Genomic DNA, 27,872 nt, shown 5'->3' with positions numbered 1-27,872 from the left:
TCACCCAGTGTGAAGACCTCGGCTGACAGATGGGGAAACCGAGGCCCATAGAAGGCAGTGATCTGTTGCATGTCCCACACGATCTAGAACCCTGGATTTTCAAACCATAGTCTGGTTTCTACACCCTGAGGGAAATTCAGTCAGGCAGTCCCCTTAGGAAATTCCCGACCGCGGGCCTTCCGAGCCCGGAATCTCCGTGGAGTTTGAGCTCAGTTTGGCACGTTGCGAACTTCGCCTGCAGCTCTGCACCGGCTTCGCGGCGTCCTGAGAGAGGGGTGAGAGGGGAGCGCAAGCCCACCGGCATCCTAGAGGTAACTGGGGGCAGAGGAATGGCTGAGGGAGACGGAGGCCCCGGCGGGAACGCACTGGCCCTTTAAGGGGGGGACGGAGCGCATGCGCGGCGCGGGCCGGAGTCGCGCCGGGTGGGCGGCGGGCCGGCAGTGGACCCCGCCGGCAGCTGCTGGGTCCTGAGGAGGCGGGGGTGGCGGTGGCCTGATCTTCGCCGAGCCGCGGAGAAGCGACCTGCGCGTGGACCCCGCGCTCGGCGGGCTGCTCTCCGGGGACTAGCGCAGCCCGCGCTCGCCGAGGCTTTGTCACTCGCCTCTAGCTTCATCCGCGGCCGTGGCTGCGCGAGCCTCCGGGCTTGCTCTCCCCGCCCAGCTGTCCTGCCTCCAGCCCTTAGCTGGGGGCGTGGGGTACGCAGCTGGAGCCCGAGCTAACAGCCGCGGAGCATCCTTCGCCCGTCCCGGCCGCGCCACCGCCCATGCTGCAGCCAGTCCAGGGCGGCGACCCTGTGGCCGCAGCCCGCCGCTCGGTGACCCTGCGCCCCGCCCGAGCCTTCCCCGCTGAGCCCCGGGCCCGGGAGCGGGACCCGCGCCCCGTGATGGCTCGGCTGGCGCAGGTTGGCGCCGGGTGCCCGCCATCCGCCCGCTGAGACGCGCCCGGCTGGGTACCGACGGGGCCTTGGCGCTCCCCGCTTCTCTTCCCCGCCGCGCCCTTCCCCCTTCTGGGGGCTCCGCCGCTCCTTCCCGGGGGCGAGGGCACAGGGGGCCGAGACAAAGCCCACTTTGTGCGGGGAGTTGGCTGCGGGCGTGGAATGTGCGCGTCGGCGCGCGCCCCCTCCCCGCGCCCCGCCAGCTGCGAGTCTTGGCTCCCAGACTCCTCTCGTCGGAGAAATCGCGCCCCCTCACCGCCTTCCGGTCCGGGGGTCCCGGCTCGGAGCTGACGCGGCCTGGAGTCGGGTCGGTCCCCCACCCCGGAGCGCGCGCAGGTGTGAGAGTGCGATATTTTGTAGTGGAATTTGCTTGCCTTCAAAACTGGGAGCTGGGGCGCCCAGTCGGCGTGGGCACCCGTGCCTTGACCCTTTCGTGGCCGCAGATCTGAGCTGCCTGGCCTCAGTTTCCGTCTGACTTTCCTCTGCCAGCCCAGACTGCTGTCCGTCATTGTTCTCGCCGTCAAATGGGGGTGCTTTGTGAAAGCTGCCAAGTTGGGAAGTATTCTCTAGATCCCGTTTTTCATAAAGAACAAGGCCTCTAAGGCTCATCCGGGACAACCAACCCCCTCTGCCCCGCACTTCATGTTGAGGCACTGATTTTTTTTCCCCCCATCAAGTAGTATTTTATTGTACGGGAGCCACGCCCTGGTTTCTTAAAGGCGCCTTGCACTCTGTTTGGCCATGTGTTATCTCTGCAGCTGGTGTGTGGGAGGCCTCCTGTGAACCACCTTTCTTACCCCTGTCCGCTGAGACCTCCTCCCACCCCCGTCAAGGATTTGGGGATGCCAGGGGGGAAGAAGGTGGTCGGGGGCGGCAGCAGCGGTGCTGCCCCCACTGCTGCTGCTGTCCCCTCTGGGGCCAGGCGTTTGGAGACCAGCGAAGGAGCCTCAGCCCAGAGAGATGATGAGCCAGAAGAAGAAGGGGAAGAGGACCTGCGAGATGGAGGCATCCCCTTCTTTATCAACCGGGGTGGGCTGCCTGTGGACGAGGCCACCTGGGAGAGGATGTGGAAGCACGTGGCTAAGATCCACCCCGATGGAGAGAAGGTGGCTCAGCGGATCCGTGGGGCCATGGACCTGCCCAAGGTGAGGGGTTTGTGTGTGGGAGGGGAGCGGAGAGCTAAGATCTTAGTGACCTTGGGGCTTCCAGAGCAAAGGGACACTTTCTGTGTTGGGGTGGGGAACTACTGGCATGGTAATATGTTAAAAATATAGGTAGGTTGAACCTGTCCAGAAGAATTTTCTCTCAGTTGCCATTGAGGTTGTTCTGTGAGGTCCACATGCCCTGTTTCCAGGAGGCCCTCCTCTGTCTCTTCTAAAAAGCCCATGTTTTGTGGGCAGAGCAGCAAATTAACTAACGAGTACACTAAAGTGGCCTGACATCTTATTTGCTAAGTCAGAGAACTGTGGGCAGAGAGAGAATGAATGACTAAGGAGGCTCCAGGGCTTAAGATGTTGAGAAAATATTTTCATGTGTTGTTTTGCTGAATTCTCCAACAGCCTTGTGCATTAAGTGCAGTTTGGGGACCCATTTTACAGACAAGAATGCTGAAAACTCAAGTAGGAACTAGGGGTCCCACAGCCAGTAAGTGGCAGAGCTTGGGTCTCACCCCCAGGTCTTCCGGTTCCAGGGCCTTTGCTTGGGGGGACACGAGGTTCAAGGGCAGTTAGAAGAGGGCCTGTGGAGAGGGGCAAAGTTCAGTCATTTATCTGTGTACGCCTGGAACTTCTCCATGACAGCTCTCCTTCAGTTGTGTCACCGTGGAGGCTGAGGCTGTCTCAGTCATCTTTGTCTTTCCAAGACCTCCTGTGTGCTTGGTACAGAACAGGCACTTGTAAGTGTTTGCTGAATGAAAGGGTTCTTGAGACTTTCTGTGCCCTATAGTGCTAGGTGGAAAAACATGCCTGATTTTTTTTTTTTCCCCAACGTTATGGTTAAGACTAAGAAAGCACTCTCCCAAATGCAGAGTCCTGAAATCCCCCAAGAAAAGCCAATTGGACAGAGGTCAGAGCCCCAGGCTCAGGTCCTGCCTGCTCAGGTGAGAAGGAGGGGGCCAGGGAGAGCAACAGTTAATGTGGATTAGACATGGAGACAGGTGGCCTATTTTGTTTTCTTTTTACCAAGTTATTGGTAGAACCATCAGAGACTATCTTCTGGGACAGGCTGAATTCAGAGGTTGAAGATTGAGGAACTGCCATATATTTCCAGGGGAAATCAAATGTGGTTTGATTTTGAAGGCTACCTCATCGCCTTCTGTACTAATTTAGAATTTAGCTAATTCCCTGTGTCTGGACATTGTTTCCGATAATTTACTCTTAAAGTGAACACTGTGTTGCACATTCTAAAACATGAGTTTGGGTGTCCATCTCTGATTATTTCCTTGGGATAAATGCCTGGAAAAGGAAGTGTGACGTCAAAGGATATGGACATCTGTTCTGATCACCCACCTAGCTATGAACTCAAGCAGACCCCTTCAACCTGTTTGAGCCACAGTTTTCTCATCTGTAGAATGGGGTTGATTGTAGTGAAGCTTAAATGAGAGAATATGTTTTAAAGCATTTAAGAAACTGTAAAGCCTCAAACCAGTACTGGTTACTGGATGTTCATTACCTCTGTTCACATCCTTCATCAGGAGAGGAGGCTAGATCTCACTCAGCATTTGTTCCAGTGAAGCTAGAGCCACATGCTTCTCCCACGTGAGCAAGTTGGGGATTAGCAGATGGCTATCCAGCCGTCCTGCTGGTGTCTAAATCAGGCTACGAGAGAGTGTGAATGGACCCCTGCAGAACTGTCACAACTCCTGGGGGCTGAAAAAAAAACGGACAACCTCATTAGCAACTGATTTGGTAATGTCATCTTGTCATCTTCAAGCTTCGTGCATAGGAAAGATACTGATGAAGGAATGAAGCTATTGTCTGTCGGGGGGTGTCATGACTGACAGGCGTGTGCAGGTCCTGAAGGAATTTTGTGAGAGGATTGGGAAAATGGAAACTTCTCCTCCTCAAACCACAGGGAAAGTGTTCCTCCTCCAAAGGAGGGTTCCTCCTCCACCTCGGCCCAGAGTAGGAAGGAGCCCCAGAGTCTGGGCAGGGTGGAGGAGGCCGGGAGGCAGCAGGGTCACGTCCCAGAGTGCCAGCAGTATGCACCCGGTGCTGGGCTGGCCCCTCCCTGAGTGGTCATGCCCTTGGAGTTGACACAGAGGCATTCACAGAAGAGATTACACTGTGGTGAGACTAAGAGTTTGGGGATGGCATAATGGTTTTTTTTTTTTTGGTTATTTTGTGTTGTTGGGTTTTTTTTTGGCTGCGTTGGGTCTTCATTGCTGCGCACTGGCTTTCTCTAGTTGCGGCGAGCAGGAGCTACTCTTTGTTGCGGTGTGCGGGCTTCTCATCGCAGTGGCTTCTCTTGTTGCAGAGCATGGGCTCTAGGAGCGCGGGCTTCAGTAGTTGTGGCACGCAGGCTCAGTAGTTGTGGCTCGCAGGCTCTAAAGTGCAGGCTCAGTAGTTGTGGTGCACGGGCTTAGTTGCTCCGCGGCATGTGGGATCTTCCCGGACCAGGGATCAAACCCGTGTTCCCTGCATTGGCAGGCGGATTCTCAACCACTGTGCCACCAGGGAAGCCCTGGCATAATGTTTTAAAAGGCCACTTGAGCCAAAATTTAAAATAGGGAGATTTCACATTCAAGGTCCAGATTTTTGGCATCTTTTCAGAAAATGAGAAGATCTGGAAACAGAGAATCTGTGACCCCACATGGCAGCAGGCAGCTGGAGGTGAGGGCTGGTTCCACTCCCCCAGGTGGCCACGGTCCCCACCACTCACTCTCAGCCTGCTTTCCCTGTGGTTACCTGTACGGCCCCTGCAGGTGGTTGAGTCTGGGGCCCCTGCAGTGTAGTGTGATAAAACATCACATCCACCATGTTCAAATCCTGGTTCTTCCGTAACTACTTGTAGGTGGAAGGTATGCAAACTCCTTGTGCCTCAGTTTCCTCAGCTGTGAAATATAAAATGGGCATAATAGCAATACCCACTTTTGAGGGGTTATTGGGAGGAACTGATGAAGTAAAGCATGTGAAATGGGTGAGCATGTAATACGTACCCAGCAAATGGAGCAAGGAGGTGAGGGTGCAGCAGACCACCCCACAGGCGCTTTGGGGAAACGTCCTTTAAAAGGATGATGCCAGTATGTTAAAGGGCAGCAGTTTCTAGAAGGATCACAGATCCAGGAGCAGTTTGTGCCCCTTTGTATGAATGTCTCCTTGATGTTTCAAGCTGCCACTGCCTTTTTTTTTTTAATAAATTTATTTATTTCATTTATTTATCTTTGGCTGCGTTGGGTCTTCATTGCCGCGTGTGGGCTTTCTGTGGTTGCAGTGAGCAGGGGCTACTCTTCATTGCGGTGCGCGGGCTTCTCATTGCCGTGGCTTCTCTTGTTGCGGATCACGGGCTCTAGGCACACGGGCTTCAGGAGTCGTGGCTCACGGGCTCTAGAGCGCAGGCTCAGTAGTTGTGGCGCACGGGCTTAGTTGCTCCGCGGCATGTGGGACCTTCCCGGACCAGGACTCAAACCCGTGTCCCCTGCGTTGGCAGGCTGATTCTTAACCACTGAGCCACCAGGGAAGCCCCTGCCACCACCTTTGTGAAAACTCAGTGGCCACTGGCGGGGCTCTGGACACCGAGCTCCTGCAAAATGCGAATTTGGACATCTCCCCCAAAAAAGCCAGCATTGCCAGGGTCCTCATGGGCTGGCACGCACAGGAATAACAGTGACCTTGGGCAGGACCCGAGCCTCTGCTGTGTACAGAGGACTGTGTGCAGGGCCTTAGGCCCTGTCCTGAGGCCTGGACATGCAGTGTCTCATCTAGGCTCTGAGGCTGGTTCTGTTATGGAACCCACTAGGATCCTGCTGCCAGGCAGTGAACGGCAGGCTTGGGATTTAGACAGAGATGGACCGGTTCCAGATCCAGCTCCATCAGCCTTTAGGCCATCGTACATCTTGTCCACACACTCAGCTGCAGGCTGCCCCACCTCCCCCAAGCCTCCTTTCTGTTCTAGTCTGAGATGGACTCCGCCGGGGGAGAATGTCTTAACAGAACTCAGGACTTTAGGGGGTTCCTAGAGCAAAGGTAACCCTTGGCCTTGGTAGTGGAGGAGGAGTCATCCCTGAATTGATCTGGGCCAATATCACTTACCTCCACTGTGACCCCACTTAACCCCACAGCTCAACAGCGAGGGCGCATTTCCTGGCTTCTGGTTTGGGGTTGGGGGCTGTGGGCAAACCCAGGCTGCCAGCCCTCCACTAGGCCCGATCATTTGGATGTACAGAATCTTGCCTGTTTGCTTTGAATGAATGAGTGTATGCTTGTGTGCACATTCAGAAGAAAGGTGCCGGCCTGTTGGCAATGGTTAATGTGAGTTAATGTGTCACTGAGCCGCTGGACAGCTCCCTCCAGCTAAGCCTCAGTGATGGTGGCCTTTAAGCCCCTGCTCATGGATCCCAGGTCTTTTTTAACTTTTTCGGAGCCGTTTAGTTTTTGCAGAGCCGCCAGTTCCTGGGTCCTCTGTCTGGGTGGCAGGGGATGCCCTCGTGGGTACCGCCCGGCCCTGGCCCAGGGCTGGCTCCTGTGAGCTTAGTCTAAGGACTCTTGGACCACAGTGCCCTCCTTGTTTGGAGTGTCTCCCGGGAGGGTGTACTTACAGTCCCTACCCAGGCTCCTCGAAGTCACTGGATGCCCTCACGGGAAGTGGGAACGACGTGCCTGGGATCGATCTTCCACCTGAAGAAGCCACGTGCCATGCTGTTTATAGTAAATTGTGCAGTAATTCCTCTCCCACCCCATATCCTTGACACGGGGAGGCCAGCCAGGCCCTCAGAGAGTTCTGGAGCCCGTCTGGCACAGGGTGGTCAGGCAGGCAGGGGGAGAACCCACCGTCCGGGGCTCTTATCCCCCTGCTGATTGTAAGTGGTGGCGACAGTTTGGGCAGTAGGGGGTGGTGTGAAAGGGAAAGTAGCTTCCTCCAGATGAGGTGTCAGTGGCTTGGGACTGCCCAGACCGGAAGGAGGGGACGGGCACAGACCGGAAGGAGGGGACGGGCAGGGAAGGGGAGGAAGTTCACGCAGAGCTGCCTCCTGGACCTGGCCTTCCTTCTGTGCCTCGGCCCCTTGGGGCAAGTAGGTGTCTGTTAGAGGCTGTGCTGTGTCCCCCTGCCATCTGTGATCACTGGTGTCACTTCCCTTCATATCAGAGCCCCAGCCGCTGTAGCCACGTTATTTAAAAGGCTGTGCCTTCACCGCACCACGGGGAGCACCTCCCCCAGCCCAGCCCTACCTGTGGGCTCCTGCTTTGCCCTTTCCCTTCGCTACCTGTGCACACTGACACTCTCAGCAGCCCCTGCCTGCTGGGGGGCTGGGCAGAGGCCTGGGGGGAAGAGCGTGGGACCTTTTCGTGTGAGGAGCCTGAGGCTACCTCACAGCTGGCAGTGCTGGTAACCAAGGGGGACCCCAGAGGGGTGGGCCTTGGCCCTGGAAATCTGGTTCTTCTACCCAGTGAAGGCCGTTCTGTAACCCCGAGGACCCGGTTGATGCTTCCCTTGGCTTCTGAGGCCTCACTGACTTGTGGCAGCCAAACCGCCAGCCATCGGGCTCCCCTGGCCAGAGAGGGTGGCCTGGGGGTGCACACCTGGTGGTGGCCTCTTTCCTGGCAACGGCTTGGTTGCCGAGGGACAGCCCTGGGGGTCCACAGCTCCTAACCTGACTCCCAGCATCCAGGCAGCCCAGGCTGGCGGTTCCCAGCCCTCAGGAGGCCCCTGCCCGACACCCCACCTCTCCCCTTCCTGGGTCTGGCTCTGGAAAGTCTCTTCTGGTGAGGAGGACTGTACAGTTCCCTGGTTACCTGTGCTGGTTACAGGTGTGGAGCTGGTAGGACAGGGGGCTATTGAAGGGGAACCGGAGTTCCTGTGCTGCCGTGGAACCCCTTCAAAGTGGCTACTCCATGGCAAGACCTGTCCCAGACCACGTGCCCCCTGCACTTACTCCTGGACAGCTTAGCTTGGAGCTGGAAGGCCTGGTCGCTGTGCCGTAATACGGGGGGGGGTGCGTGACACCACCTGCCGAGGGTGGGTCCGCCTCTCACGGAGCGCTCCCCCAGCCCAGGACAGGGACACCCGATAAACCGATTTTGATCCGGCCCTTGAACCAGAGTGAACACCACCCCAATACTGACATGCCTGTTAGGCCTTGAAGTTAATGAAATTTAAAATTCAAACACCTGTGAGTCAGGTGAGTCAACCTGTGTTTTTCTGAAATCATTAAAGAAGCATAAAATTGGCACATGGACGTAAGCTCCAAATTAGAAATGCTGTCCAGTGCCAGGAGGGAGAGGAAGGGCTGTGGTGGGGGCCTGACGGGAGCCTCTGGAAGGGGCTGCCGAGGAGAGAGGCTCGGCCGAGGAGAGAACCGGGGTGGCCCTCTGTGGGATGTGGCTTCTCTGGGGGCTAATCTGAGTGTTGGGTGGGCTGGAAGCTCCACGGTGAGCGTCCCTCTGTGACCAGAGCTCTTTCTCCGTCCCCAGATTCCCATACCGAGTGTGCCTACGTTCCAGCCCTCTACTCCTGTCCCTGAGCGCCTGGAAGCCGTGCAGCGCTACATCAGGGAGCTGCAGTATCCTCCCTGGTCAGGGTCATGGCCACCGTCCAGCTGGTCCAAAGGCCAAGTGGGGCTTGTTTTCGGACAGGGCCAGAGAGGGCCCGGCAGAGCAGCCTCACTCCACAACTCCAGGGGCGCCGTTCCCATGGCATCTCTGTGCCCCGGAGTCGTGTAAGCACAGCCTGTGTCCACCCGGGTGTTGGAGGTAGTTTGATGAATGCCAGATGCACTCCAGCCTCTCTGCCACCTGCTTCCTCCTCTGTGTGATGGGGTAAATGTCTCCTGAGCAACCTGCTGGTGGAAGCCTAGTCCAGGTCCGCCAGGCCAGACCTCTGCTGACCATCCAGCGCCAGCAGAGGGAGAGAGGGGAGTTTCCCTTGGGGCTGTTTAAAAACTGGTCTAAAATGGGGATGTGGTGGGAGGGCGGCAGGTAGATGGAGAAAAAGGATTTTATGCTTCGGGAGGTAACTTCCCCATCTTGGAAGTTTCTCCCATTTCTTCACCTTTTTCTTCCCTGGCAGGAGGCCAGTTGCCCAGCATGGGAAGAGCCTCCCCTGAGCGCAGGATTCCCCAGTGTCCCTGAGTTGGGCCCCTCTACCCCTGTGCCCTGCCTGGAGCTATGCGACCTAGGCTCTCCCCCGCCCTCCTAGCTGCAGATTCGGTCAGAGATGGCAGGACCAGGCACCAGGCGCGGGTCCTGAGCAGAAGAAAAGCCAGGCTGGTGACTGAAAACTGGGTCCAGCCCTTCCTTTGCCGTGGGTTGGGGGGGGCGTTGGGGCCCAGAGAGGGAGGCGGTTGGCTTGGGAGCGGCACTCAGCAACGCAGTCGTGCAGGAATCCCACCCCAGCCTTCTCCCAGTTCACGCTGCTTCTCACTGGTTGGACTATGAAGTACTGCAGAGAGCTGCCCAGGGCTCAGCCTCTTTCCCAGCCCTGGCTGCCTGTCCCATGGCTCCCTCCCTAGGAGAGCAAGGGTGGCAGCAGAGGATGAGAGGGAAGGACGCAGAGGGGCCCTGTGGGGCAAGGAGAAGCAGCGTGCTGCGTCCCCTTCTCCCTTCCGACAGTCAGGTCTTGAGCATCCTCCCAGGTGCCTTACAGAAGCATTTTGTGGGGTCCTTACCCAGCCTGCACCCCTGGGAGTGCTGGACCCCCAGGTTCTGGATGAGGGCAGAGGGACACACCTCTTCCAGGTCAAGCCAGGAAGCCCTTAACCGGCACCCACAGGTACAATCACACAGGGACGCAGTTCTTTGAAATTAAGAAGAGCAGACCTCTGACAGGGTAAGTGTGGGGAGTGCCTCGTCCCCCTGCACCAAGGTAACAGCGCCTGGTCCAGTTGGAGCCCCTCGGGCACCTGTGGGTGGAAGCTTATGAGGCAGGCAGGGACTCTTCCCAGGGGAGCCCGCCAGCAGGACAAGTACCACCGTGGGGCCCTCCTTAGGACATCCTAAAGAGGGGACTCTGGCCAAGACGGGCAGCTGGGGCTCCCTTGAGGATAAGGAACCCTGACATCCACGCTGAGCCAGGAAGGTGATGGCAGCCCCCCAGCTTGGTGATGACAGAGGGCAGTCCCAGGTAGATGTCTGGGTGTGAGCCTCGCTTCTTTTTAAGAGAGGTGGGCCTCGTAGGAGAGAGCCCTCCACCTCTCTCCATTCCCTGGAGCTGCCTGTGCACTCCCCACGGCAGGGACCTGCATGTCACCCCAGTGGCCTTACTGGACTCTCTTCTGGTCATTTAATACAAGGCCCAGTTTCTGAGCAACAGGGACCCCACTGGAGAGAACACTGCATCTCTCACTTCCCATTCTACACTCCAAGTGTTGACCCCTGACTGGATCCACCCCGAAGAAACCCTTAGGGCAGATCAGAATGGAGACTGAATGCCACAGCTGGGTCTGGGGGCCCAGCCCAAAGCTGTCCAGGCGTCTAAAACCCTATGCTTATAAAATTAATGTGAATTTTATGTCTTGCTCCACATATAATCTGTCCATGTTCACTGCCGTGTAAAAAATGCTTTAAATGGCCTATTAGCTAATTACTTAATTACCCCCTTTCCAAGCCCCCGGGTGGAATGCAGCCTTGCTCACCCCAAAGCTTTGCTCTTGTTGTCCTGTGGCCGCTGTGTGTGTGGGCCCAGCTCCAGCCTCATGGGATGGAGGAATCCAGCACCCTCCCCAGCAAAGCCAGTGGCCAGGCTGCATTCCGAGGCCCAGAGGGCAGCATTCGGTGAGGAGGGAGGAACCAGGCTTCAGGGATAGTCTGTGTTAAAGTGGCCTGAATTCCAAGTTCAAGAAGCAGGCAGGGGAGTCACTGGGCAGCTAACTTCCTGAGATCCCATGTCCAGGCCCCAGGCAGCTGGCCAGCTGCGGGGCAGCAGTTACAATCAATTACAAACTCTTCAGAGAAGTCAGAGTTGGGTCAGGGGTGTCCACTGTGCTGTGAAGAGACAAGATCAAGATCAAGGCCAATGTCTCCAGCACCCTTGGCATGCTTTCCCATGGGCCCCCCAAACACCACCTTCACAGAGGGCCCCTAGCCCAGTGGCTGTCAAAGATCTGCCTACCACTGCATGCCCCCCATTCACCCTCCCCGCCAGAGGTCTTGGAGCAGAGCCTGAGGGGAGGGGGAAGAGGCCTCTTTCCTTAACTTCAGTGGTTGCCTCTTCTCCCATCCCCTTAGGCTCAGGAAGGATGTGAGGGGAAGGAGAGGGAGGTGCTGGGCCTGAGCTGAGGCAGCTTGGAAGGGAGGGGAGCCTCTGTCCATCTAGCATCTCTAGTCCACCTCGTGATACTCCTTCACTGGAAGGAGCCTCTGTCCTTATGACTCTTGCCTCCCTTCCCCCCAGGCTGATGGACCTGGCCAAGGAAATGACCAAAGAGGCTCTGCCAATCAAATGCCTGGAAGCCGTGATCCTGGGAATGTATCCTTCCTCTGAGAGGCCTGGGTGGGGGTAGGCACGTGCTCAGCACCTCTGGGCCAGCTTCGTCCTCTGGAAGAGGAGGGCTGAGTGAGCTCCAGGGCCCTCCCAGCTCCCTCTCCCAGCAGTCATGAACTTGGCCCAATGTGAACGAGCTTGACGGGGACTCAGTCCCTTGCATCTGTTGCTAACTTCCGAGGCTTACTGGGCAGCTTTTTTTGAGTCGTGGACGCGGTGACCCTGTTCTCAGAACCACAGATCAGGGCACATTGTTTCATAAGGCTGTTGTGCTATTTCCCAGAACCAGAGTCTGGAAGAAGCAGGTTGGATGCCCAGATGTTGGCATTTCCAGGACATGTTAATTTGTGGAGATAATGGATGGGATCTTTGATATAAAACTGCCTATTAAAAAAAAAGCAAACAGGGTTTCTCAGTCTCCCCCACCCAAAGGGTAGAACTGGGACCTATGGCTGGGTTACAAGAGTAGCTAAGTGGGACATATAAGCCCCCCAATATCCCCAGTTAGAGCAAAGTAAGGAGACAGGTGTTTATGGCCAGTCCTCTGTCATAAGTGGACCCTGCCTGAGCCCTACCCTGTTTTGTTTTTTTGCAGAAAATCTTAACCTTGTAGAAGCATAGATTAATATAATGGAACCCATGTGCCCATCACTCAGTTGTACCAATTGAAGGCCAATCTCGATCCATCTCTGCCCACCACCCCTCACATCACCCTCTTTCCTGCACCTACCAAGGCTTTTAAATATTCTGTTTGCCACCCCTGGTGCAGGCACCTGGCTCTGTGCTGAGCAGGGCAAGGTGGCAGGTGCCTAATGGGACGGAGGAGTCCACTCGCTAGGGCAGGTCCCGGAGGAGAAGACAACGGTCAAAGGCCAGGAGCACAGCTTCTTTGAGGAGGACTGTGATCTGAGGGGGACACTCCCCACCCCCGTAGGCATACCTGCCTTAAACTATGTGAAGACACTGAAGGGGTGCCCCCCGGTCCCCCTCCCTGAGGGGTCCTCAGAGCTAAGCCTACTGTGGCAGTCCTCTATGGACCAAAGAGCCCCACGAGCATGGCCCTGTCCAAAGGGTTCTTTGCTGGGACGAGTGTGAGGCCAGCCCAAGAACTCCAGGCTGCTGCCAGCAACCCCTTCAGAGCCACACACCAAAGTGGAGGTTCCCACCCCATCGTAAGAGGGAGACTCAGTTCCCCTTCCCCTGAGCACACAGAGAAGCTGGTCCAGACGGGATCACGTGGTCCTGCAGGCTTTTCAGGGGTTACCTGCTGGCTCGTATGTAGGCGGGAAGAAAACAGGAGCAGCCCTCATCTGGGGGGACCCCTCCCCACTGTCCCCACAGGACCACCACGGGTCCCTCCTACACACGTGGTGAGCACTGTATTGGGTTTGTCCCTGGGCCTCATCCTCGCTGCACACTGAGCCTGCGCCTTGCTCATCTGTGTCCCCAGTCACTCGCTTGCAAGGAGTCGGGCTCCGTAAGCATCGTGGTGACTGAGAGAACAGACTTCGGGGTCAGGCCAACCTGGACCTGAATCCTAGCTCTGCCGCGTCCTCACTGTGTGACGCCGAACAAGTTCCTTAACATCTCTGAGCCTCGGAGTCCTCCTCTGCAGAAGGGGACGATGGCAATCCCACCCTGCAAGTTTGTTAGGACAGTTGAATGAGCGGGTGCGTGTAGGACGCTGGATGCAGTGTCTCCGTGGTCTCTCCTCCAAGCTTTTATCCTGTTTATCTCATTCTACCCGTTTGTTCAAGAAGAGTTTTGAGTGACCATTATGTGCCCACCTCTGTGCTGGGCCCCAGAGATACAGCAAAGAACGTGACAGACAAGGTCCCCATTCTCAGAAGATTACATTCTAGTCGGGGAGACAAAAAATAAGCAAGTAAACCAAGAAGTAAGAAAAATAATTACAGATTGTGGTGATGTGCTGTGGGGAAAATACGTAGCGCAGACTTGCTTTAGAAAGGGAGGTCAGCGGTGCTGGCCAAGCCTGAGGCCTGAGGACGAGCTGGCAGCTGCAGCGGGGGGTGGAGGGGCAGCTAGAGGAAACAGCTGGCACAGAAGGTCCCCCGTGGAGGTTGCAGTGGGCCACTGGACCAGGCTCTCGGCCTCCCAGGCCACAGGGGCAAGCTTGGTTTTATTTGAAGAGCAATAGGCAGTATGTCTGTGCGTAGGGGGTGGAGAGAGAGAGAGAGAACAGGATTGTCAGTGCATCTGTGAGGAAGTGTGTGTGAGAGAAAGACGGTGTGAGAGGCAAGGTAGAGGTGAGGAGGGCTGTGTGACTGACAGGAGGAGAGAGGGAGACGGGGTGGTGGGCAGAGGGCCCTCTTACCCTTCCTTCAGCCCAGGACTCTGGAGGGCCCTGTGGTTTGGAGTGCCGGCCTCACTCTTAAGGTGTTATTTGGTGAGCCCTGCTTGAGGTCATAGCAGCAGCTGGTAATCACTGAGTGCCCTGACCCATAGAGATTGAGTTTATTGAGCACCTACTTATGCCAGGCCCAACCCTGACGACAGGAAGTGGAGGTGAGCAAGACCTGCTGCCAGCACTCAGGAGCTGGGGTGCGGGGCCGCTCACTTAGCCTCTCCCAGGTTGGGGTGGAGGCCGTCCCCGTCCCGCCCCTGCGCGCTGGCCCTCGGGCCTCTCCCTGGCTGTTTCCTTAGCTGGGGCGGCGCGGCCAGTTACCTCACCAACAGCATGCCTACCCTGGAACGCTTCCCCATCAGCTTCAAGACCTACTTCTCAGGGAACTACTTCCGCCACATCGTGCTGGGGGTGAACTTCGGCGGCCGCTACGGGGCGCTGGGCATGAGCCGGCGCGAGGACCTGATGTACAAGCCGCCGGCCTTCCGCACCCTCAGCGAGCTCGTGCTGGACTACGAGGCCGCCTACAGCCGCTGCTGGCACGTGTTAAAGAAGGTGAAGCTGGGCCAGTGCGTGTCCCACGACCCGCACAGCGTGGAGCAGATCGAGTGGAAGCACTCGGTCCTGGACGTGGAGAGGCTGGGCCGCGAGGACTTCCGCAAGGAGCTGGAGCGGCACGCCCGCGACATGCGGCTCAAGGTCCGTGTGAGCGGCCGCCCTGCCCGCGAGCGTCCAGGGGTGTGAGCATCCAGGGGCCGACAGGGGTGGAGACGGAAGGGCTTCCGCTTCCTAGGGGGTCGCTCTTCCAGGGAAGCCCCCTCCCTCCTCCCCTGTCCCCCGCCCCCGCCCCAGCAGAGGTGGTGCCAGGATTAAGGGAGATGAGGGGGAGAAGTTTCCGGGCTTTGCTCAAAGGTCGTCATCCATGAGACAGTCCCCTCCGGTGAGCAGGCCAGGGGAGGCTCTGGAGGGGGCAGCAGACGAGCCGGGTCTGAGCACGTAGAGGAGGGCAGGGGTGCCACAGGCCAGGTGGAGGGGGCTGTGCGTAAGGACTGGAGGGAAATCATAGCCTGTCTGGAGGGAGTGGTCGTGTGGGGTGGGCAGCAGCAGCCATGACCCCCGTGTATCCTGACTCTTGACCCCTAGCCCCAGTGAAGGGCTAGGAGGAAGTCAGAAAAAAGAGGAGGTTCAGACTGTGGGGACACAAGGCGGGGTGGTCCCTTCTCCCGCTTTCCCACACCCACTGAGCAGGGGTCTTGGAGGAGGGGGAGGGGCTGCTGGACCCAGAAGTAGTCGGGCTGAGCTGCTGAGGAGTTGGTCCCCAGAGCCTTACAGGTGAGCAAAATCTTGGCCTCTCCCTGGTTTCCCGTGGATGGGGGTGCCTCCTCTGGGGCCTGCCAGCCCCTCCCCATTGCCCAGTCATGCAGCCCTGTGCGCTGCCCCTCCGGGTAGCCTGGGGCCGCAGCCATGACTGTGGCACTTTTGCATCCACTGCTGCTCCCCAAAACGCCGGGAGGGCAGCGGGCAGCGGTGGGTGCTCCCTTTTCAGGGTAAGGAAGTGAGGTGCGGGCAGCCCAGAGACTTGCTCGCGGGCTGTGGGAGGCAGATGGGACTGGGGCTCAGTGTCCGGATGGCGAACCCAGGCACATCACAGGTGCTTTCAGGTGTCCCAGCGGGGATGCGACAGAGCTAAGGCAGCCCTGCCCCGCCAGCCAGCCCCTAGGCCAAGACTGTGGGGCAACAGTGCCTTCCCCAGGGCAGAAGCGGGCTGTAGTTGACCCTGCCGCTTTCAGGGGCTGCCCTCTTCCCCTGCAGAGCTCTGGGTGCCCAGCTGCTGGAGTGTTACTGCGTCTTCAGGGGAGCAGGTTGGATCTAGAGTTGGAGGCACTATTACCTAGTTTTTCGTGCTGTGTTTCCCAATCTGTTTGGTGCTGTGCATTTCCCATGTTATTTGCCCCCTTCCAGTACCACTCCCGTATACCCCAAGTTTTGAAGATTCAGGTCAAACGGACAGTGCTGCATAAATTCACTTGCTTTTCTCATTTTTTTCCTTAATCAGAGATATAGCTGCTAGTCTGAACTTCTGATTGACTCGAGATAACCAGTGTCACCCTTGGGTCTGGTAGGATCCCAGCCCATAGCTCAGACATGGGCTGTTTCCCCAGCTGGCCCATCTACCTGGCATGGGTAAATGGCCCTTTTCTCAAGGGCCACCATGAACCCTCAGTAACTTCCACCCACATCCTTGCTATTTCAGGGGCCAACAGAGATTAGGCAGCCCTGCTGTGGAACCACTGCCCTGGCAGTTGTAGTGCCTGGGAAACAGGTTTGGGAAGACCCTGGGACGGCAGAGCATGGCTCGAGGCTTCCTGGGCCCTGCCCAGGGCAGCTTTGGGGCTTGTGGCTCCTGCCGGGCAGGACGGGCTCTGGGGCAGTCCTGGAATGAGTGTTTGTTTCTTCCTCCCCACCAAGATTGGCAAAGGGACCGGCCCTCCCTCCCCCACCAAGGACCGCAAGAAGGATGTGTCCTCCCCACAGCGGGGCCAGTCTAGCCCCCACCGCAGGAACAGCCGCAGTGAAAGGCGGTGAGAAAAGGGTTTCGCCTTGGGTGGGGGGCTGGGGAGACAGCAAAAGGCGTTTTCCTTCCCTCTCATCTTCCAGATCCCTCTGTTCTTCCCCCCACCTCTTCTCTTTCTCACCTTTCTCTTTTTTGCCTCTGCTGGAGGGAACTTAGGATGGTGTGTTTGTTTGTGTGTTGATATGGAGGCAATGCGATCCCATTTCTCGAGAGAAGACATTGCTGGCCCACTGGTCATCCTATGCGGGGCCCAGATGCCAAGCCGGAGACCCACAGGGAAGGCTGGAGGCCAGCTGCAGAATGGGCTCTGTGGGAGGGAGGGTAGAAGGGGCGGGGCCCTGCCTACAGTGAATCCTTCCAGGAATATCACTGGAGAAGGTTTGACGTCAGATGGCAGCTGGTGGCTGGCTTTGAAGGAAACTTTTGCCCCTGTGAGTCTGTGGTTTCTGCAGAAACATCCCGTTAAGACACCAGGCTTCCTCATCAGATTTGTCTCCTACACGTCGGCCTGGCTCTTGCTTTAAATGTCGTTGTCATTCTGGAAGCACCTCTCTGGTGTAAGGGCCGCCAAGCTGGCCTCCAATATCCAGCATCCTTCACTTTGACCTAGGAGGGTTTCAGAGAGAACAGATCCCCCTCACAGAGACGGACGCATTACACTATTACTTTCTTACTTAACTGCAGCCGGAATTGCTGACCTCCGTGAAAAGCAGTACCCTGCAAGGGAGTGCAGGGACCACACTCAGGACAGCAAGGCGTGTGGGCGCTCCAGGAGCACACTTCCACAGGGGCTCTACAGATTCCTTTGGGACACCTTGGAGACTGGGGAGGTGGGGAGCCAGCAGGGGCAGCCACCCCTTGCTCCCTGCTCCCGCACCTCCCTGACGGGCCACTCACCCCTTCCCCCTCCTCTGCTCTCTCCTCCCTGCAGGCCTTCTGGTGAGAAGAAGCCTTCGGAGCCCAAAGCCATGCCAGACCTCAATGGGTACCAGATCCGGGTGTGAGGCAGGCGGCAGTGCCCCAGCCGCACCCACTTCTGGGGGCCGGCATCTACCTGCCAGAACCGGCCTCGCTCCTGGGGAAGTTGGGGCTGATGGTGGGGCAGGGTGAGGGGCAGCGGGAAGAGCGTGTCCCAGCTCAGCCACCCAAGATGCTGCCCCTCCCGCTGGGCCAAGCCCCCTCACTTTGGACCACGAGGCAGTGAAGAGTTTAATTTTGAGTTTTTAACTCAACAACTGAAATTTAAGGTATTTGGGAAAAAACTTAAAACTAATGGATCTGCCAGTGGCTGGAAGGCCAGTGCTTAGAGGATCTAAGCGCCACAGGGCTGGGTGAGGAGGGGTTGCTGTCTCTGCTGGTACCCCTGCCCCAAGGTCTCTCTGGGATTTGGGTCCATTCCATCTATGGGAAACCTCCCAGCTCTGCTAGGCCTGTGGCAGGATGGAGGGAGGGGTGTTTCTCCGGTCCTGTCTGCCCTGGCAGATCTTCACCCAGGGAAAGGAACGCAGGGTAGGAACCACCCTGAGAAAGAGCTGTATGGCCCGTATCAGGAGCTCAGCACAGGCCACATCTGCCCCGAGAGCCAGAGCCTGTGGCTCAGAGGGTCCTCGGGCCCTTGCAGCCCCATGGACAGTGTTTTGTGGGCTGACATTGCCTCGTGGCAGGGCCCGTGCTGGGATGGGCAGGACGAGAGCCCAGGAGAGAACCACTGGGGGAAGGGTTCCCGGACCCCTACCTGGCCTCCTTGCTCAGCCCAGCTCTGCCTGTTGCTGAAGCCGGGGCCTCCCTGCAGAGGGGCTGGGCTGTGCCAAGGGCCCAGATATGCACTGGGCTCAGCATGACTGTGGGGACTGAATAGACCTGGTGGGTCCAGGAACCGTGGCTGGGGATGGGGTGGGCCACTCAGGCCTAGGTCTGTCCCCCTGGTAGGTAGTCCCCAGGGACTGCTCCCCCTTCCTGTTACCTTAGCCCTTGCTGGGGAAATGAAGACCAGATCAGGCTGCCTGTGTCCCAGCCCTACCTCCCCTCATTCAGCAGCCTGGGTAGGTGTGGAGGGCCCAGTGATGATCAGGCCTGTTGTGTGAGGCAGCTCATCAGGGAAGAAGCTGAGCTGCTGGCGTCTGCACAGCCTGCCTGGCAGGTGTGAGATACCTGGCGGGCAGGTGAGAGGTTGTGGAGAGAGGTTGGAGGGCCTGCGGGAAGGTTCTGGAGGCCCAAGTAACAAAGAGGTGTAGGTCAAGGGGGCAGTGCGGCCACTGAGGAGAGGCAGGGCCCGAGAACTGGGGAATGTAAGTGAGAAAAGAATGTGGGGGAGAGTTTAGAATCAGGCGGCTTTGGGGAGTAGTGAGTTCCCTATTGCTGGAGGTATTCAAGCAAAGACTAGATGGCTGCTTGTCATCTTGAAAGCTATAGAAAGGATTTAGGTTACGGAAGGATAACTGGATGAGATGACCATTAAGGTTTCTTAATACTGAGAGGCTAGGATTCAGCCAGGGGCAGCTGGCAGTAAGGCTGCAGCGGGGCTGGGGGCCTGGAAGAGGGAGGACCAGAGCCAGAGTTGTAAACTCAAATGCCTGCGGGGCCAGGCAGATGACTAAAAGGAGGGCTGCAGGGCTGGGTGGGGATTGTGGCCAATTAATGAAGACATACCCCATTAAAGCAGCCGCTGTTGCTCAGCCATTCTGAGCGCAGGCCCTGCAGTATCAGATTGCCTGATTTTTTTTGTTGTTGAGAGGCCAGAACTCTGAATTTTTATGTGAAATATGCTGATTTTTAAATGTTGGCAGTCAGTTCAGAAAATTGTAAAGCCCAACGTGAAAAAGAATGCTGGTTTGTGATCTCTGAAGTAGAGAGGGCTTGGGCTGGGGAGAGGTCCACCAAGGTACTTTGAGGTGGAAAGCGTGAAAAGTTGTAGGCCTCTCAGAGCAGGCCGGGCCAGGGCAGCGTCCTCGCTGCTGACGCTGCTCAGAGTGGGCAGCTACCCCACGTTCATGTTCGCTCTCCCTGCAGACCAGAGACATACCAGGAACTCCCTGTGGTTGCTGAGACACCAGAGGGGGTGGAGTGGAATTGAAATAGTGCAATTCTCAGCCTGCCAGGGAGATGGATTGTGCCTGAGAAGCAAAGAAAGGGAGAGGGGGAGACAGGATGTGTTTGCTGACGCAAGTGCCCGCCAGGGAAGGCACCAGGCTGGCAGCTCTTAACACCAGCAGCTCTTGGCCCAGAGCCAGGCCCAACAGGGAAGCCGGCTGCTCAGTCCCCTGGGTTTCTCATGGGTCACTGGGCCCTGGGGAGGTGCCTAACCTGTCCCCCGGACTACACCCCAGCCAGACCAATCCGAGGGCCACTGTGAGCTCTAACTCACCATCCCATCCCATCCCAGTTTTCAGGGAGAGGGGTGGTGGGTCCCCACGTTCACACATTCGCCTGAGGCAGAGATGGATCCGTTTGGGAGGCGTGAGGCTGAAAGTGAGGACTTTTGTGGGTCTGGATGTGGGTGCCTCGTGCAGGCTGCTCGTCGGCAGACACCCCAGATGCCCCTGTGGACCACAGGGCTTGAGGGTGAGATGTGAGGGAGCCGCTCCTGGTAAGGGAGCCCAGCAGGGTGCTCTGACCCTCTGGCTCCTTCCTGAGCCCTTTGGGGAGAAGGAAGCAGGACGAAGCCCCAACCCCTACTGCTGTCTTCCAGGGAGGGAGCCGACCACCCACAGCTGATAACCCCCTAGCACTCCCCCTTCCTCGCTCAGACCTCGGGCCTGTGGACACCCACAGGATACAGCGGTGCTTTTTAATTTAACTGTTTCACAGATGTAGCAACCCCTCCTCCCCTCCTGGGCGTGTTTACACAGGCTCTGCTCCCCAGGGCTGGCCTGGCTGCAGAGTTTCTGGGGAGGCAGAGGCAGGGACTTCAGGGCCTTAGTCACCATCCTCAGTATCACCTCATCTCAATTCCTGTGAGGGACCAGGCCTCGCTCCTCCCGACTCAGGACTGCCTTCCAGCTCTCAGCGTGGGTTCCTCAGGGGTAGGGGCTGCTGGCTGGGGAGGGGTCAAGGGAAGGGCAGAGAAAGCTGCTTGATGAAGGGGGCTCGGCAAGGGCGGGCAGTGATTGCTCCCCAAGGCCTGGCTGCTCGTGCTCTGTGCTGGGTGCCGGGTCAGAACACTGGGACACTGGGTTTCAAGCCTTCCCACCCACCTACCTGCCAGTCCTCTCCCTCCCGTGGCCTCAGTACGGTCATGGTCCCCTCGCCCATCTCGCCAGCCAACCCATCCTTCCTGGGCGTGGCCAAGTGGGGAGAGCAGCGCCCCCGGCCCCCAGGTGCCATGATGAAGCCTAGGGCCAAGGTTCTGAGCAGCAGAAAGAGCCTGGAGGTTGGCCGTATCTGGTTTCTGGCCCACTCTGTCATCTTATGCCCCCCGCTTACGCCCCCATCTTATGCCAACGCTTCCAGCTCGGACTGGACTTCCCGGCCCAGGGACGGGGTCTAATTCTGGCTGGTGGCACCCAGAGGCCTGTGTGCCTGTGCGTGCCTCGGTCTCCTGCCTGGGTGGTTTCCAGCTTAGCTACAGTGGCTTCCCCAGGCACCGCCCCCCGGCCTCTGAGTATAGGGAGGTGTGAGCTGGGCCCAGCATATCGACCACGTTCTGTGTGCCAGAAGTGGGCTGTGTTGAAATCCCCACTTCCCTTGCTCCACTGAGAAACCAGTGGGAAGGGCAGGGAGATCCTCTGGGGGAGCGTGGGGTGGGAGGTGAGGTCTGCCCCCGGCCAGGCAGGGCTGCTGCGGTGCTAGCTCCAAGTCCATCAGTATTGACCCGCTCGCCCCATCTTGGTGCTCCAGAGTCCCAAGTTCCCCTTTTTCTTCAAGTCTGATGAGAGAAGAAATCGGGTGCGCTTGGCCTGGGGCCTAGTGATGGTGCACGGCCCCTCCCTCGAGCTCTGTGTTGGCTGCCATGTTGTACTGGACTTTGTTCCCCCTCTTCTCGTATCAGTGTTGGCCGTCCCCCTTTGACTTTTACACTTCGTCTCATTCCTGTTCTCACTTTTTCCTTGAAATGAATAAAGTCTCCCCAGCTCAGCTCTGTGGGCTGGGAGGAAGCCCCAGTTTGTAAACCTTGTCTTCTTCTCTCTGGGAGCTGAGGCTGGAGCTGCCCCACCCACCAGTGTCAGCCTCGGCAGCTCCGGAGAGAACCTTCCCCAGAGGTGAGGAGAGCCCCAAACAAGCCAACAGGACACCTCACAGCCCCTGCAGTCATGATAAAGCTTCTGGGGTCCCAGGCTGTCACCCTCCGCCTGCTGAAGCCGCTCAGCTCTTGCTAATCCTAATCTGGGAGATCTTTCCTGCTGGCTGTAAATGAATGCATTCTCCCTCACACAGCCAGTTCAGCCCCCAGAGGCGCAGGATGCATTCCAGAGCCCTGCTCTTCCTGTCCTAGTCCCCAGCAGTCCATCAGGAACAGGAGAGGAAGGCTGTCCATCAGGAACAGCAGTCCATCAGGAACAGCAGTCCATCAGGAACAGGAGAGGAAGCCTCATCTCCTGGGACATGAGGCTATTTCAGGAAACCATAGCAACAGGGATCTGCAGTCCCTTCTCATCACAGTTGCCAGTGCAGAATCTATGGTGGTTAAAGCCACAGCTTTGGAAAACACCGCTGGTTCCACCCTTCTTCCTCTACACTGTCCCTCCAGCTCTGGACCTCTTCCCAATGCTTTAAGGCAAGTCCAAACAATTACAACCAGACCTGCACAGAAATATCTTTGAGACCCCACAGCATTTTTCACCTTTAACCCTTCCTCCCTGTTTCTCTGGTCTCCTTTCATTCAGCTTGGGAGTAAAACCTAGACTTATAAGAGGAGGGAGTATATTTCCTACTTCTTATCGCAGCCAATCCCCATGAGGTCCTAACTAGAAGTGTTGTTTAGCACAGCAAGAGTCCCTCACTTTCAGTAGCGTGGTGGTGAGGCATGGCCACTGGGAAGAGGAGGGGTGGGCCGGTGGAATCCATGAACATCTTAGACTGTACGCCATTAAAAAGAGGCAGTTATGTTAATTACAGGTTCATTTAAATCCAGCTTAAACGATAACGAAAAAGAGCCTTTCAATAAACCAGAGTTTGTGAATAACTCGGATTATACACCTTTACACAAAGGCAGTCTTGAAATTTACACATTCAAGTCCAGCTAAAGTACCAAGTAAAGGGCCTTGTGGGTGGACTGCAATGAGATGGGCTCATACACAGTAGGCCCCTGGAGTGCTCTCGTGAAAGGAGGGCTGGGTTAAGTGCGGTGAGTCTGTATGAGTCAACCAGGCTCACCGTGGACACTGCCTGGCCACTTTCTTAGAATTGACGCAGAGGTAAGTGCCAATTGTGGACTCCCAAGAGGACCAGAACGCAGCTTGCTGGGGGCATTACCGCACTTCCTTCTGCTCCCTTTCTTTCAAGCTCACGGCATGTGCCTGCCTAGTTTAGGCACATGACTAGAGTGGGTCGGGCCTTTAAACGCAGGTGGCACTTCTCAGAGCCCTGGACGCGAAGAGATTGAAGCTCTGCACCCACATCTGCCAGGATCTGACATCTTGACCACGACTGTGGAGGGCAGTGGTGACAGGAAGTGCTGGTCATACGAAAGACCAAGCCGACTGGGCCACGTGCAGGCTGCCTGGTAACCCTTACAGTGTTTGCCAAGGGGGTGAGGGGCCCGCTGAGGCCTGGCAGGTGGTTGGAGATGGGCCACCTCAGGTGGGCTGAGGGACAGCGCTCTGAGCAGCCCACGTGGGAATGTGCACTCCCTCCAACCCCCAGCCAGAAAGGACCTGGTCACGGGAAAGACAGAACCTCCAAGAATGTTAAATGTGGAGACTCCACTCTTCTTTCCGCAGCTGTGTGAGGCCTCTGGCCTTATGGGCACAGGAACTGACTAGGGATGGGGCAGAAGGCAGAGTTCCCAATTAAGGTCACGTTCTCCTAACCTGGGAGAGATCACCCTACCAGGTTCTCATCTGGCTGGCTGGCCCTTGCCTGGGATAGTTCTGTTTTGCTCTCTCTCCCCGGGGGGAAACTAGAGGAGGTGGGCCCCTGCTGCTCCCAGAAGACGGGAAGCCATGCTGTGCCTTATGTAACCAATCAGAAAACAATCCTCTAGTCCAGCAGCTACACCAGGGCAAGAACTGGGGAGAAAAACCAGGGTTTAAAAACAAGCCAGCAGAGGACTGGTTGGTCATTTCCCTTCTCCCAGCCCCAGCCCCACGTATCTGCCTTAGAAGACAACCTGTCTCCTCTACTCCCAAGAAAGGCTGTGTTCTGAGGAGTTGGGTGGCAAGAAATAAAGGAGGTTCTCAGTTTACCTCTTTGGGATCTCTGTTTCCTTGGATATAAAGGTAAGATATGCACACCTGAACTGCCACCTTGTAGTGCAACTGTCTACTGATCATGGAAGTGGAAGCACTCGAAACTGAATCAAAGTGCCGTGCAGATGCTACATGACTCACCTCAACCAGGGGGAAGCCCTCCAGGCCAGGAAAGGGGTCTCTGGGAACATACCTCAAAGCTTAGGAGCTATAAAATAATTCCAAGCCCCCAGGGCCAACTGTCCAGGCTGACTAGGGAGAACTACCCACCCTCAATTCCTATTGTAACCAGTAATTACCAATTATTGTAATTACCAATAATACTCTGGGATTTTTAGCATCCCTTCAAATAACGTAATTTCAGATCTGAAAATTCCTCACACGTGGAAAAGAATATTACTTTTAATTTCTCTTTCACCAAGATATGTGCAACATAGGGAGGGGTTAACTTACCCACAATCACCAAGTGACCAGGCCAAGATGACAAGTGGTGTTCCTAATCCCTGGCTAAATCCCAGCCCAGGCGGTTCAACTGGTACCCAGGTAGCTTTAAATAACCCAGCTTCTCAGGTACTGATTCAGAGGTGTGGGGTCTGGGATTCTGTTCAGGTAAGGCAGAAAACCACACCTGTCTCAGGGCTTCTTCCCACGGGCACAGGGGCTGGTGGACCTGCTGCACAGGAAGGCCGGAGGAAGAAGTCCCAGCACAGTGAGGCCCAGGAAAGATGAGAAACCTTGCCAGCAACAGGTGGCTCACAGCTCAGCCCTGGCTCCTGAACACAGAAGAGATGATCAAAAATAGAAGCGCGGCAAGAGGCATCTGCCACGTGCATCGTGCCTCACGCAGCTGCCATAGCTTTGACCAGGAAAACACTTCTCATCCTGCTTTCGCCACAGATCCTCCTCTGCTTGGACTAGGCGGAGGTATGGCAGGTACAGGGGCAGCAGATGGAATAAGAATGAGAGCAGCTGAAAGCAGTATTCTCCTCTAGCTTGGCGAGGATGGAGAAGAGAGCTGCACCCCACGAAAGTCCGGGCAGGAGGCTGCGCTCAAGCCGTTCCTCCCAGGCCTCAGAGTAGTGGGCATCTGCTCAGTTACCAGAGGGAGATGATAACCCTTTTCTCTGGTCTAGATCTCAGGTTTGAGGCCCCACCCCAGGATCAGTCTCTTCTTCTCTGCCCACCTCATTCCCCAGGCCTTCCCTCCCCCATGCCTTTCAGGATCCTAATAAAATAACCAACAGTAGGGGGGAAAGGTAAACCTTTATTTGGAAAAGAGAGTTCAAATGACCATTTAAAACCCCCTTTCATTTCCAAAACAGAAAATAAGAAAACAAGGAAAAGATCATCTATCAAGCTCCTGCCCTCTGCCATCTTTAGCCATTTTTAAACTACGTTTCCTGGCAGAAAAAAACAGTGATGGGCCCTAGTCCTACAAACCAATAGGGCACTGTCTTGAGACCATCTCAGGAGATGCCCAGGGAGAGACAAACAGAGTGGATGGTGGAGTGTGGACAGATAGGCCTGGGGCTCAGACAGGCACATGCCCAGTACCCAGGAAACAATGTTTAAAAATATACATGAATAGATAAATTCCCCAGAACCCAGGCATGGAAAGCTTATAACCATGAACGCAGCAGCAGAATTATTCAAGCTGGGTCTTCGGCTCTCAAAAAAAAGAAAGGAGAAAACATTAACCTCTAGCTAACTGTCCCGAACTCCAGCCTCTCAGCTATATCCTCCAGTCCCATTCTGGAGGCCAAGTGGGCCAACAGCAAGTCAAGTCTGCAGGGCCAGCAGCTACACCCAGCGATGCAGGATTCAGGCATGCAGGTGACTCATGTGGGCAAGGGAGCACCCCCTGGAGGCCCCAGGGTGCTCCTGCACCAGGAGAGGGAAAGCAGAGGCCATGAGCCGCCTTGCCGGAGGTGGGGCACCGCCACCTCCAGTTTGCCCAGGGCCACCTTTCTGCTGAGAAGGTCTGGCCTGAGCTAAATACCAGGCTTTTCTAGTGGAAAAAAGGAAGGGGATGGGGGAGGCAGCAAAGAGTAAAAAGCAGTGGGAGGAGAGGACCAGAGAGCTGCAGCTTAGCTGTGCAGAGGGAAGGGAACAAGTCCCTGAGGTCTTGCGTCCCAGCTGAGGCAGCTGCAGAACCTGCCGGCTCTCTCCCCGCTGGGACTCCCGCCCTCGCTGCAGTCCTCCAGTGAGATAGGAGCTCCCTGACAGTTCTTCCTCCTCATGCTTAAAGAGTTTGGCACCTCAGTCCACTACCCCTGCCCACCGACCCCACACAAGGGTTCAAACTTTGGCCTCCCACAGGGCAGCCTGGGGAAAGGGATGAGCCCTGGAGGAAGCATGCCAGGCCTGTGGGGAGCTCTGGGTCAAGGGCATCCCTGAATCCACTGCTCCAGCTCGTGGGGCCCACTTGTTACCAGAGCCCGGACGATGAGGATGCTCTGGTTGGCAGGATGGACACCTAACGAAACACAGATGATAAAAGGAGAGACAGGCCCACGCTCCTGCCGCTGGCAGCCAGGTGCCCATGTGCCTGGCAGCACACAGCTACCCGGTCACGCCCTCCACCTGCCCCTAGGCTGACAGCCCCAGTGTGGAAAGTGGGCTAGTCAGAGACAGGCATGACTACGCAGAGCAGTCCCACCCCGAGAGGATGCACACACAACACACATCTCACGCGTGTGTGTCTGGCAAGAGGGCTGGGCCCAGGGGTCTCAGGCAGGGAGAAGGTCAGGTCAGAAGGCACCCCACCAAGAAACGGCCTGAATACAAATAACCAATGAGATCAATAGCTCCCGCAACCCTGGTAATTAAAAATCAAGGGGGAGCGCTGGATACATGGAAGGAAGGGGAACCCCCCCTTCTGCCTCTCCCAGGGCCACCCAGTATGTGGCACAGGTTTAGGAAGAGGCTGGGGCGGGGCAGGGACCACAGGCAGAGAATGTGGACAGGCCTGGAGGAAATCTAGCCATGGGAGAAAGGGAACGAGGAGGGGAGGGGAGGGGAGGGGACGTAAGTTTCTTGGAGCTAAGTTTCCAGAAGCATGGGATATTTCCACAGTCTCTGATCCAGGTGGCTCTTCTGGAAGAGAAGCTCTCTTCCCCTGGGAGACCGTCATAGGGCGGTGACTTCCATCTCGAAGCTGGCCAGTAGGCAGAGGTGGTCTGAAGAGCAGAAGGGGTTGGGTAAGCCATTGGCAGCCCAGAGGATCTCTTCAGAGAGGAGCGAGAGCCGGCCCAGGAGCTTGAGAGTTCCATCGTGACAAAGCCTGCGATCTGGAGCACAAAGCGGAGGCCGGTGGGTAAGGCAGCCGCAGCCAAGCTGCATGGGGTGGGGGGCCCCGTGGGAGCCACACCTCAGGAGGCTGCGTCTCCTAGGCGGCCCTATCCTCCCTCACCTCCTGCCGCCTCTGGCAGAGGGCTCATTTTCTCAGATATGCCATGATATGTCAATGAAAGAAGCCAGGTGGCTTCGGTGGGACTGCAGCAAACTAGAGTGCACGTCCAAGCCCAGCATTACAAGATCTTCTGATTTTCCAAGAGAAGCCGAAGTCCAGATTTGCTATGTAAAATTTGATTTCTCAACAGAAAATCCAAACATTTTAAAAGACATGCTTTAAACAAAACAGGCATGGGGCTGATAGACTGCTATACTGTGACTATTGTGAGAGGTGAGAAGACAGGAAATAGGGTTTCTAACCTAACCAAGTCCCTTACTAACCAGCTGCCACTGAACAAATCCAATAGAGCACTTCCTGGTGCTCTATTTTCATCTTTAAAACGGAGGGACGGGGCTTCCCTGGTGGCGCAGTGGTTGAGAGTCCGCCTGCCGATGCAGGGGACATGGGTTCGTGCCCCGGTCCGGGAAGATCCCACATGCCGCGGAGCGGCTAGGCCCATGAGCCATGGCCGCTGAGCCTGCGCTCCGCAACGGGAGAGGCCACAACAGTGAGAGGCCCGCGTACCGCAAAAAACAAAAAACAAAAAACAAAAAACGGAGGGA

At 56.7% G+C, this 27,872-nt stretch overlaps 2 protein-coding genes and 1 long non-coding RNA gene across 6 annotated transcripts in view; 1 reads left to right on the top strand and 2 right to left on the bottom strand.

Annotated features, from left to right (window-relative positions):
• The window catches only part of LOC109548126 (uncharacterized), a 95,355-nt gene extending 95,017 nt beyond the window's left edge, over positions 1–338 (bottom strand). For both annotated transcript variants that reach the window (XR_012329888.1, XR_002174141.3), the window contains exon 1: positions 5–338. This is a non-coding gene — a long non-coding RNA (uncharacterized lncRNA). The remainder of the gene's footprint in view (positions 1–4) is intronic.
• Positions 183–25,198, top strand: VASH1 (vasohibin 1). 2 transcript variants are annotated; one of them, XM_073800204.1, is made up of 8 exons: positions 183–311; positions 1,693–2,079; positions 8,563–8,651; positions 9,860–9,916; positions 11,480–11,554; positions 14,252–14,633; positions 16,404–16,516; positions 17,441–25,198. In XM_073800204.1, exons 2-8 carry the CDS (start codon positions 1,777–1,779, stop codon positions 17,511–17,513), a joined length of 1,092 nt encoding a protein of 363 aa, XP_073656305.1. In that variant the 5' UTR covers positions 183–311; positions 1,693–1,776; the 3' UTR covers positions 17,514–25,198. The 2 variants fall into 2 exon arrangements, with proteins under 2 accessions (XP_073656305.1, XP_019776137.1); XM_019920578.3 differs by lacking the exon at positions 183–311 and adding an exon at positions 453–1,270.
• Positions 25,100–27,872, bottom strand: part of ANGEL1 (angel homolog 1) — a 23,874-nt gene continuing 21,101 nt past the window's right edge. For both annotated transcript variants that reach the window (XM_004317254.4, XM_019920562.3), the window contains one exon: positions 25,100–27,145. In XM_004317254.4, the coding sequence (XP_004317302.1) occupies positions 26,985–27,145 (161 nt within the window). In that variant the 3' untranslated portion in view covers positions 25,100–26,984. The remainder of the gene's footprint in view (positions 27,146–27,872) is intronic.

This window comes from Tursiops truncatus, chromosome 2 (genome assembly GCF_011762595.2).
Source record: "Tursiops truncatus isolate mTurTru1 chromosome 2, mTurTru1.mat.Y, whole genome shotgun sequence".
NCBI classification, from domain to species: domain Eukaryota; kingdom Metazoa; phylum Chordata; class Mammalia; order Artiodactyla; family Delphinidae; genus Tursiops; species Tursiops truncatus.
This window is presented reverse-complemented; position numbering and strand designations above follow the sequence as displayed.

What these genes read in the sequence shown, in the direction of transcription:
- VASH1 (XM_073800204.1), top strand. Translation starts at nt 1,777, where the DNA reads ATGCCAGGGGGGAAGAAGGTGGTCGGGGGCGGCAGCAGCGGTGCTGCC. An exon ending in GAAGCCGTGATCCTGGGAAT is followed by an intron (nt 11,555 to 14,251) that starts GTATCCTTCCTC and finishes CGGCGCGGCCAG; the next exon opens with TTACCTCACCAACAGCATGC. An exon ending in AACAGCCGCAGTGAAAGGCG is followed by an intron (nt 16,517 to 17,440) that starts GTGAGAAAAGGG and finishes TCCTCCCTGCAG; the next exon opens with GCCTTCTGGTGAGAAGAAGC.